This window comes from Lagopus leucura, unplaced genomic scaffold (genome assembly GCF_019238085.1).
Source record: "Lagopus leucura isolate 7727_CA_CO unplaced genomic scaffold, USGS_WTPT01 Super-Scaffold_100016, whole genome shotgun sequence".
Lineage (NCBI taxonomy): Eukaryota > Metazoa > Chordata > Aves > Galliformes > Phasianidae > Lagopus > Lagopus leucura.
The window spans coordinates 15715951-15727782 of NW_024962270.1; the positions used below are offsets into that span (position 1 = coordinate 15715951).

Genomic DNA, 11832 nt, shown 5'->3' on the forward strand with positions numbered 1-11832 from the left:
ATCTCTACCTCCATCCCTCCCCTCTCTCCATATCTCACCCTGTCCTGGACACCCGCCCAGCATCTTCCCCAACCCATGGCTTCACCCTCCCTTTGGGCCCAGCCCCTCCCAGCCATTGCTGCTCTCACCCCTACCATGGCCTCCTCGTACCCCACACCTCTCTGCTGCTCGGCCGTCAGCTTCCTGGCTCTCCATCAGCAGCTCTGGCTGCCCCAGCCCAGCCAGCCTGAGCCGCAGCGCTGGTCCTCCTCTGTGCTGGGGCCCAGCAGTATGCATAAACAAACAGCTATGCAGACCCAGAGCTACACTCCAAAAGGAAATGACCACTGGATAATACTGCACGACCTTTCCTAATAATGAATATGTATTTCTTTAAAACGCGTGCCACCTAATCCCCTCGGCATTGCAAACATGCCCCACAGGGGGGTAATTTAAGTTAATCAAGCCCTGTGCTCCTCGCAAAGCCTAACAGTTTGTCTTGCTGTGTTTTGGGGAGCAGATGGCAGAGCCCAGCACGAAGGCCAGAACCTGCTGCTGCTCCTGGTGTGACGACCAGCAGAGGGATGTTCTCTGGATGAGCTGAGGGCTGCAAAGGGATGAGCATTTTACATTCTGGACCGACAGACATGCAGCCTTCAATAGAGGTGCTCCAAAAGGACTGGTGGGCAGCCACAGTCGGCCATTTACCGCTTGCTTGCCACTGCTGCCACTCTCAGATATGATAAAATTAAAGCTGCTGGCTTGCATAAGACTTCCAGTAATTAGACCATGCCTTATCTTCACAAGCAACAACATCCAAAATCAGTTCCATGCAGGCAAGTAGCAGAGGGTTTCTTACACCACAGCACTTGACACTGCTGCTGTAGCTCACATTTCTCTGCACGCTGTCCTGACAGGCGACTTCAGGCTGTACACAGCTGGGCACATGACTGCCAGCAACCCTTCAGAGCGGCTGATTTGGAGTTCAGATTCTCTGTGGACAGTCAAATGCTCAGAATCTGGCTGAATCTTTGGGGGTGGGGTGAAGGGTGAGAAGAGCTGTCAAAGAGGCAAGAAAAACAACAATAGAAAAAATAGAAGATATGTAGAGCCGAAAGGATTTTAAAGCAAGGACAACCAAGACTGCCTAAGTCAAGCTATTCCAGGCACATCAGAATGATAGAGAAGGGGAAGCAGCATACAGTTCAGCCTGCAAAATTCAAAGCTTTTACAATTCGTACCTGACAGAAGACACACGCTTCTCCTTCAAAACACAGAGCACACCCCATGGCACCCAGTTACTGGCAGGGCACGGGGAGCATCCTTACACCCACCGACTGGTCTCATGCCAGGGCTGCCCTCAAGCACTTCTGGTGGTAGCAATTCAGCAGCAGCAGTGTGCAGAAACACTTTGCAGTTATTAACTTGTTTGGTTTTGATTGCTGGATCAGTTCCCCATTCCCAAGGCACTTAGATTTACTTTTTTAGCCTAACACTACAAAGTAATCAAATCACTCCATTACAGCTGACAGACTGGGAGCCCTAAAGGGGAGGGGAGAGAAGCATCAGGAAACGCATCTACATTTTCTCTTACATCTTTCACACTTGCCCTCAACTTCAGATTCTACTCATCTACATCTCTGGAATTCAAGAAGATTGAACTTCAACTGACACAAGAAGTTATTTGAAGATGCACGACTCTCACTTGAAATTAAGGCTGATCTACCTTCTGGGATCAGGGACTAAGATTCGCTTCTCATAAAGATGGAAAAGCCTGGACACACTCTCTTTTCTGCTTTAAGTCAAACACAAGCGTTGCTGCAACCAAGAAAACATCCTCCCAGTGCTATGTAAGGTTCAAACCAATCAATCCATAAAGAAGATGAGGAGATGAGATGGAGGATTCAAACACGCCTTTGTGCCCTTCTGTTGAAGGTGCAGAATAGGTAAGAATGGGAAGACAAAGGAGCTGCTCAGAAAGTCAAAATTAGTATGGAAATTTGGGGGGGGAAGGCATTAATTGAGTTGGATTTTGACCACGGCTCTTCATTACAATTTATGTTCAGTTTTACGAATAGAAAAATAAAATATTAAGTACACACCCTTGATATATAAGGCAAAAGGAAACTTTTGGATTCACACAAACTCCAGTGTCCTTGTCTAATGCTCCCCAGTGCAAAATTAAAAAGAAATTAGTGCTCGCATAGTCCTGTGTGTTTAAAAATAATGTGAATGATCCACTGCTTAAAGCATGGAAAAGGCCCTCTGTTATTATAACCAAACATATTCCATTTTAGTATACACTCAAACTGATAGGGTAAAGCATAAGAAAGTTCCCCCAAAGGATTTTTTAATAGAGAAAAGCAAGAAAACACAACTTAATGGAGCCTGTGATCAAATAATCTTACAGAGTTTGGACTTTACACACCAACAATGTCAGGCATTTCAGTACAGTAGCATCAAAACGAGATATTTACTATTTGGTAGCGAGTAACTCTTTGAAAAGGGAGGAACAAAAATTCCTTTTAAATGAGTCACCAGCTGGCAGTCAGAGATCAAAACCTTTTGCCTGTATTTCTGACTGCAGCGCTGTATATACTTGAGGTTTTCCCAGTCTGTGTGACTTTATTTAAATCGACGGAGTTAATTAAGAAAATAAGTAAGTTAGAAGAACAGGAAAAGTCAAGTCCTTCAAAGTGTCCGACAACCAGCACAACCTACCGGGTTACTGAAACACCGGATGAATTCAGAAATTATTTCCATATATAAACTTGGAATTGTGAAGATCCCAGTAAGATTTAAAGTAACTCTTCAAAGCAAACTGAAATTACACTCGGTATCCATTCTGATAACCACATCAAATGCACGCTGTGTAATTGTTCTCAAGCTAATGCAGCTGCGTGGGGAAAAAGCTTCTAGCGTGTGAGTGGAACTGCGTATGATGGATGTCTTCATAAAAGATTCATTTGTTTACCTTTGCTTAAAACTTAACCTAGGAAGATCTGGCACAGAAAATGAAACATTAAGAAACCTCCCTGAGAGTAGATGCCATTTTTGTCTCTTTTTTTTGTTGCTTTTTCTTTTCCAAATTGTGAAGCTTCAGCAAGAAGGAAGATACTCTGACATGACTTCAGGAAAAAAAAATCCACTTCCTCAGCCAAAACAAAGAAATAAAACTATCATTCATCCCGAGGAGGGACTCAGGGTAAGATACACTTCCTTCATTTTCAGTGTAATTTCCAGCTATGTGAAAAGTCCCTAGAGACCCCAGCTAGCTACAAGTATTCATGCTTTGCTAAATATTTAGTGAGTTAAACCTTCACACTGAGCATCCTTAAGGTAAAGCACCACTATTCACATTTTAAAAAGGACATGTCAGAACGTGGGAGCTGTTTACTCCAAAAATTGCCTCCACCTCTGGAGACCAGCGGGGCTGTAGACATTCAACCTCTCTGAAAAAAATAAAAAAAATAAATAAAATCTAACAGTTCTGAAATTGCAGAGGCTTTACTGAGGCTTGGCTTTTACCTTAGGAAATCTCCAGATTGTTATTTCAAGACTCATTTCCACCAGCAGTGAGAGCAGCAACCTGCAACCCATCCCACACTGCTACCCAACCGCCCTCCACTCTGCACTGCCACTTCACCAACCCACCGAGGCCCTCACACCCACTGATCTCCACTTCTGTTCAGTTTATTTGTAGATGAGAAGTTGTTAGAGTACATAATCACAGCAACTGGTTATCGTTTGGGAATTTGGAGAACTGAAGGAAGAAATCAGAGCAATAATGCAGCAGAGAGAATCAATCGTCCATCTATTCCAATAGTCTTGGCAATCCCGTGTCACTGCTGTTGTGAGCCTGGATGCCACATCAATCCTCCTTTTGAGAAAGGGACCACAAGCTTTGACTCTACAACTGTGTCCTACCTGACCTTGGGGAATCTTTGGGGAAAATTTCCCATCAAATGCACTAAAAGCTTTTACTGGAGGAGAATTACCACGCTGGGCTGTGTTTCATAAAATACATGACACAGAAATATACCACCCGTCTTCTGTTTTCACTAGAAATAAGTTGCCAGTGTAATCAACAACTCCACACATCCAACGCTGTGTGAAAAATTGCATTTTTGAAGCCGTGTCAACAAGTCTGCTCAGAGGTGATGGACATGGGGCAGAACAGAGGCAGCTCTTTTAAGGAAGTGTTCTTGAAATGCAGATAGGCTGCATTTCCCAATCCAAACCTCCCCGATCCAAACGAAAATGACACTTACTTGTAAATATTACAGAACACAGAACTCAAAAAGATGAAGTTCTTTATATGCATCACAACAAATCCAGACTCCTTCCCTTCCTTCCAGACCAGACACTACTCTTGATGCAACGTGCAATACTGCCTTTCTGATGTCAGTATGAGCAGACAGGAGAGGACATATGGCCTTTTGTACTGTTCCCAACATGCCGCATGTTACAGGAAAAAAAAAAAAAAAAAAAAAAAAAAAAAAAATCAGGCTGGAAGAAACCCAGACCATCTTAAATATTTGTTTGTTGCAATTTGGAAGATCTTTTTGGAAAAAACAACCAACTATTCCTGAACACCTAACCCGAACCCAGAACGGTTGCTGGGACGGAGACAAACCATGCCTTTTAGGGGGCAATCTCTTTCTGATGCCATCCTTTTGGGTACTTCTCTGTAACTAAGTATCATTTCTATTACTGTGGCTAAGACTAACAAGTTAACAGCCCTATTTACACTAGTACCATTGTATCATTAGAAACAACAAGATTATGTACTTTAATTCTAATGCCAGCACAATTATTTTAACACCAAGTGTGTTAGATGTGACTCTATACCCCCTAAATTAATTTCAGAGTAGTGGCTAAATAAAATGACATAGTTCTTTGTGTATTTGTTATAACATGCTCGTGTGCAGCAAACTGTGAAAAAAATGTAGTAATTAGAGGTTAAATTAATCCCTGACAGACAGGCAGCTTAGCAGAGCTGGGCTCTCTGCAGAGGACAGAAAGCTTGCCAGTCTTCCCCAGTTCTGCACAAAGCACAGACGAGATGGTGAGTGCACCCTGAGCACGAGGGGAATGCTGGCATTCGGAGCAAGCCTTCGAGTAGCCAATGCCAACACACACATCTCGTGATGGGCACGATGCAGGCTCTGAGCAGCCAGGGCTGCACACTGCCTGATCAGGATCAACCACCTGACATTAAAGACAGGCTTTGGCACAGCAGAACAGGCTCCTAACTGCTGGATAATCCACCTCTGGATGTTAACAAAGTGAACATGGCATTATTTTGCACAACACAACTAGAAAGTTACCTTGCTTCTTCTGATTTTGACGCAGGCAATGGATTTCATTGCCCACAGGAGTACGTGCGCTGTGTTATTCTGAAAACAGTAACCAGGTACATCCTGGGTAGCTGTAAGCCCCAAACCTAAATGATGCTTAATTCTAGAGAAAAAAAGAACTGCCACGGAATTGCACAAGCAAAACTATGCAAGACAAAGAGTCAGCCCACTCCCTTTGATGAAACTCTTTAAGCATTTCTGTTTGAGTGTGTTGACAGAAGTAAACATTTTTCCTGCCTCTTTGGCCACAGCAGGATAGGAGCAGCCAGCATCCAAGCCCACATGAGAGCAGCCTGCTCTCAGGGGAGAGAACTGAGAAGTCCTGCTGTGGGAATGGGGCACCCATGGAGCCTGTCCTATGGACACGCATTGCACCTCTGCTAGGGGACGGTGCGAAAGCTGGTGTCCTGCTGGCTGCCACTCAAGAGCTGGGCTGCCTTGGGGTGAAACAATAACCTAGTTAACACCCTCCCCTGCAGAGGTAATCCATACCATGGCTGCGACAGGCTGAGCCCCAGCTGCCCCTGCCTGAGCTGGGAAGTCGGGTGGGCACCACGACCACAGCAGTTGAAAACTCTGCTGAAAAAAGAAAAAAACAAACACCAAAAGAGAATGAAGGAAACACTTAAAAAAGCAAAACATGGGGCTGGCTGAGATTGCACATCAGTGTGGGAGTGCATTAACAACACTGGTATTTCTGTACTACCCAGATCATCAATTATTAACAAATTAGGACATGCCTGATGGGGTGCTTATGTAACACCTCTTTATCAATAACACTGCCAAGTCCCCTTCGGAGGAAAGCGAAGCGAATTTCAACAAGTCACGAAGTGACGCCTGCCCTTGGACAGGGCACACTGATGAACTCTGGTTTCTGCCAACCTGCAAGGAGCAATTCTAGCCAGCCCGGCACCCTGCTGGGGCGGCAGTCTCGAACCAGGTCAGCGTGCACCAATGCCTTATGGCACCACGGCAGCAGCACTGGGAGGAACGGCCCAAACCCTGCATCCCTCACCTGGGCACTCCACCAGCCCCGAGGGCAGGCCCTGGCATCGCATGCCACCTGCCAGCTGCTGCCTGGGCCAGGGAGGGGAGGAGCATGCAGCTCCCTCCCCCACTTTACCCTTTGGGCACTCACAGGAGGGAAGAATCCACTATAAATGCAGCCTACGATGGCACCTTCCCTCATCCTGCTCCATTTCTTTCTCATTTCCTTCAGTGGCCAAGACCGAGCAGGATGGGGGGCACAAAGCAACCCCACTTCCCTATTCAAAGTCCTTAAAGCCAGGTTCAAATCTCAGTGTCACCCAAAGGTAAGTTCCACTGCACTGTGCTGGGCCCTGGCAGGAGAAGCAGCACGGTCCCCTGCACCTCCTGATGAGCACATGCTGGAGCATCCGAGCTGCACACCAAGCCAAGTTCCACCAGCAGCTTCTGGGACTCGGCATGTAAACGTGCACAAAATGAGCATTTGCCTCTTGAAGGCAAGTAACCACTTAGCGACACATTTTCTTCCATTTAAAACAAGAAAATTATTATCAGCGAGGAGGCTTCCCAAGAGGAATTAAGACTCTTCATAGCACATTTGCATTTGCTACTTATCCCCTTTCTGATTGCATCACTCCATGTAGCACAACTGGTGCCTGGGAGGTGATGGAGTCACCGGGCTTACGTTGTCACTGAGATGCATTTTCATTTTGAATAGAGTTAGCAGCCCAGGCAATTGCAAACAGCAAGGAAAGATAGCAGAAGAGAAGGATATAAAGTAAAACCTTTAACTGACGAAGATGTCGATTTTGTGCAAAGTGCTGGCAATAATAATAAAGATTGCAGAAAGGAAGCTGTGATGGCAGCACAGAGAGCTCTGCAAAGTTTCCCTTTGAGCTGCTGGCAGCCCTGAAATGGGTCACGGAAAGTCAAAACCATGTTATTGATTTCTGCCTGTTCTGCAGGTGTGCTCATCTTCTTAATAAAAATGCTTTTGCTATTTTCACTTAAAACAAAACAACATTCCAGTATCTTCCAAAGTCCTGTACAATCAGAAACAACGCTAATGATGGCACTACTAAATGCCTAAACAGTTTCTGTACATATTTTTAAGCAATTCCATTTTACGGGTGAAAGGAAAGAAAACTTGTCGTGAGTACACAAGCATTGCACACATTTGGCATTTCAGAACCAGGTTCTAAAGTTCCACTTCAACATTACCAGCAAGGGTGGAAGTTCCGCACAACTGCAGCACCAACATCTGAAAAAATTAGAGCAGGCCCAACTCTGCTTTGAGCTGTATAAAAGAACAGTTGAAAAACTTACAGCTGAGTGGTGCTACCTAGGTTACCCATCAGTGGCATTGGAACTGGTATATTATTAAGAGAGGTGTATGATGGGAATTGGTTTATTGTGCTGATCCATAGTAACCAACTCCCGTTCGTCCATCATTTATCTCTCTCACCAGCGACATATGGGTTTGTCTATTCACACTCTCAGCATTCTCTCTGCTCCAACAAACAGTCAGCCTTTTCTGCTGGGATAAGGAGATTTTTTAGTTACATCCATTATGTGCGTATCAACATTTATGGCAGGAAGATAATTGCCAAAGAGCTCAGGGGGATAAAAGCTCCCTCTTCATAACACAAACTCCCTTAAAAAGAAATCAATATTGATATAAACCAGTGCAACGTGAAGCCTTGGTGTGTCTTCTGCTTCCTTCAGTTTGAAATACTTTTTTTTTTTTTTTTTTTTAATACCAAGTCAAACTGTTTATTAACTGTTTATTAACTGTTCCTTAAAGAAGTGAATGGCAAATGTGTCAGATACAGAGAGGGCTCCTTGGAGAGGCGCTGGCAGCATTTAAACTGATTTAACTATCTTTATTTGGAGACTACATCAATTACCACTGAATCGTAACTTATAATCACCTTCTCCTGGACGCTGAAAAATGCTGACAACGCAGAAACAGCAGGTACAAGGGAACAGTGAAACCTGGGGATCCTGCCTTCCCTCCGCGTTAGAGGCTCTGACAACCCCCTGTTTGGGCGAGTCCATTTGTTAAGGCTTTTGCAAGATTTACTTCACCTTCCCATGGCCACAAGCTCATAAAAGTTATTTCAGGGCTACTTCCATGGAATCAGCAAGCAACAGAGCACATTTATCGATTAAATGACTAGGAAGCAGCGAGTTGCACAGCACATCATACAGGGGATGGCCGGGACTCCTCTCAACACCGTCCCTGGCCTTGGGTTGCCTCCTGCCCTCCTCCCAGCACAGCGGTGCTGACAGGTACCTGGGTGGGGAGCACTCACAGTCAATCTCACATGCATTCAGAAGGCATCTGGCACAACTGCTCCCTAAACCCATTTAAAACCTCAGTGAGCTACCACGTTATAAAGGTAGAAATGAGATCGGAGCAAAAATTAAAACTCAGTTCGGCAGCACACCGTATTCATAAAACACTTCCACCTGTGGAGCGGGAGGCCATACAAGAGAGTCAGTATATACAACTGCCTCCTGTAACTACTAATCTCCCCCCAAAACCTTTAACAATAACGTTTGCTTTAAAAAAAATCTAGGAGTCTTTGCAGGTTCAAACCACGCAGTTACAAGGGACTACAAGTGAAGCCCTGTCAATATTTGCTTTTCCGATTGTGAAGTTTTAGTTAAAAGGATTAAAAACAGAGACGGAAAACCTCGAGTTTAAAAAAAAAAAAAAAAAAAAAAAAAAAGACAAACTCTGAAAATAAGATGCTAAGTTCCATCGGGGCTGCTTAGTTCTAAGCATTAAGCAGCTTTTCACACACTGGAGAGGAGCAACGGAGCGCCTGTTACCTGCCTTGCAATGCACACTATTTGTTTTCTATCCCTGAGCAACAGACTATTTCCTGGTTCAGTTTAAAAACTCAGTGACGTTCCAATTTCAGCCCACACATGTGTGTCACTGTCAACGTCAGTGGCAGGAAAACATTAGAAGTCACCCCTTGCTAATGCTTTCCTAACATGGAATTTCCTTGTATCGCGCTCCCTCAGCCCACCTCCTCCCTCTAAGCTGAGAGCATCTTTCCCAAATTGCTTTTTTTTCCCCCCCCCCCCCCTCCTCTCCAAGCATATGGCAGCGAGAGAGAACTGAAAATGGTCAGTGCCAGGAGCAGATCGTTGCTTTTTTAGGTGCAACTTCTCACGCTGCTCCCGCTCTCCGGCAGCACCCGGTAACGCGGCTGGGGGGGCCGAGAGGGTTGGGGGCAGCTTACGGCAGGGGCGGGGGCGGCAGGTTTAAGGCCGCCCCAGCTGCCCCCCACCGCAGGCACCATATGGCGTAGCCTCACGTCGGCGGCTTTATTTCTCCGTCAGCTCGCCCTGCGGGGGGGGGAGGGAGCTCTAGGAGAGGCGGGCCCCGGCCGTTCGGCATTACGAGGATTACAGGGCCGAGAGGGGGAACACTCGCGTTACATAACGGGGGTGCTACGCCCCAGCGGCCGGGAGCTGCGGGGAGGACGGGCCGTTCAGTGCCGCTCGTGGGTCGGAACGGAGCTGCACGACGCGGGGAGGGGAGAGGAAGGGAGGGCGGGCGGAGGTTACCCCCCTCCCCCCGCCTCGGGACCGCCTCGTGGCGCTCCGCCCGGGGCTCCGCCGCCTTCCGACGGGGCGCGGTGCGGCCATCACGCGGCCGCCGGGGCAGCACCGAGCGGCGGCTCCGCGGCGCCCCCGCCGCCGCTCCCTGCCCACGGCGGGGCTCCGCCGCCGGCCCCCGGGAAACAAAAGCTGCCTCGGCGCGCTTTGTTTCGGGCTGGAGGCGGAGAAGCCCGGAAGGAAAGCTAAGCGCTGCCCTTCGCCGAGCGACCGCTCCGCGCGGGGCCCCGGCGTGTCACCCCGTGACAGCCGCCGCCGGCCGCGGCCGAACAAAGCCGCCGAGCCGAGGCCCGAGTCGCACGGCGGCGGAACATCAGCCGGCTCCGTGCCGGCGGGCGGAGGACAGCCGCGGCCGCACGGGGCCGCCGGACCCGGCCGGGGATCGCCTCGGGTACCCTGCGGGCGCTCCCGGTCGCGCTTTCTATGTCGGGATGAGAACCCGCGGCAGCCGGAGGCGCAGGGCAGCAGCACGCGGTTGGGTCCCGGGGAAAGCCGCACGCGCCGCGTCCCGCACCTGGCGCTGTCCCCGCAGCCGCGCCGGCGCCCAGCCTGTGGTGCGCTCCGTTCGGGGGAGCCCGGAGGCTGCTGCCGGGCTCTGCTGCGCCTTTTGTTCCGAATCCTGCCGATATAACGCGCGCTGCAGGCTCCCAAAAGAACCGGGAACGCCGCTGCTAACGCAAATACTGGGAGTTCTTTTTTATAAAAAAAAAAAAAAACAACGCAGCTCAGCACCAGGCGCTTTACCCTTCGTGTGACACCTTCCCGGAGGAGTCTCCGTTCTGTGACGGCTTTACCGTCCTCTGTCCGCTCTGAGTTTAAATTAGAATCCCCCGGCCGCCCGTGCAGGCGAGCCGCCGGCGTTCATGCAGCGCAGCCGCGAGCTGCGATTCGGGCAGTGCCCGGCGCCGCCTGGCCCCGTCCCGTGCACCGACCCGCGGGCAGTGACACGGACCCCCGGTCCCCTACCCGCAGATGCGTCCCGGTCCCTGGGCCCGGCAGCTCCCTCGGAGCGCGGCGGAATCCTCGGCCAAGTTCTCGGGCTCCGCTCCGCCGCCGGCAACTGCCCCGAAGCGCCCTCGAAAACTTTCCCTGCCCGCCCGGCTCGGCCCGCGGGGTGCCCAGCTCCTTCGGCGCAACTCCGACTTCCTCGGCCGTATCGATTTCAAACGGTGCTTACCGGAATATGCGGCTCCATACGTGGTGCTTCTACCCGCTGGGAAACCAGCAGCATCTTGGAGTGGGGATCAACCAGCTTTTAGATCCACTTTGGCTGTATTTAGCAAAGCCCGGCACCGCGGAGGACTCGGAGACTGTTTTCTCCTTTTAGGTTCCAGACAAGTTCATCCTGGCGTTGCAGTTTGCTAATGATTCACTGTCTGTCTCAATCTGCTCGCTACATTTCCATCAACCCACAGCTTCCTCACTTAGAAGGTGGAGTTTGTGGGGTTTAAGTTACTGATAGGCATATCTAAGTGCTGTGTCACTCAAAGAGGAGGAGACACACACACACTCACACACACTCTCACACACACACCGCTCGGGGCTTAAAGGGGAAGCAGCACTTTCCTCTCTTCAGAAGCTGGAAACCTCAAAGATCCAAGGAAATTTCTTTTTCATGTACACAAAGGCAAAAATTCAGCAGTCCGTGGACAGCATTTTAAGATGCAAAATGCTGCTGAGCAACTTTAGAGCCTACTTTGCAAGGCGTCAATTTCACGTAATGCAAAAGTAGGCTAGCTCCAGAAAACAGTGTCCATGGATTGAATTCTTTCCCTGCACTCCCCTTTACTCCCCCCCCCCAAATCTGAGTGTACAAATCACTGAAAAGATGCCACAGGCACAAAGAGCAGAAGTGTCATCTCCTGTTTTC

The 11832-nt window shown here is 48.6% G+C and overlaps 1 protein-coding gene across 1 annotated transcript in view; it reads right to left on the reverse strand.

Annotated features, from left to right (window-relative positions):
* MAMLD1 (mastermind like domain containing 1) overlaps positions 1 to 11407 on the reverse strand; it is a 75088-nt gene extending 63681 nt beyond the window's left edge. Inside the window, exon 1 of the mRNA XM_042876525.1 lies at positions 11140 to 11407. Within this exon, the coding sequence (XP_042732459.1) occupies positions 11140 to 11193 (54 nt within the window). The 5' untranslated portion in view covers positions 11194 to 11407. The remainder of the gene's footprint in view (positions 1 to 11139) is intronic.
* Positions 11408 to 11832: the final 425 nt, after the last annotated feature.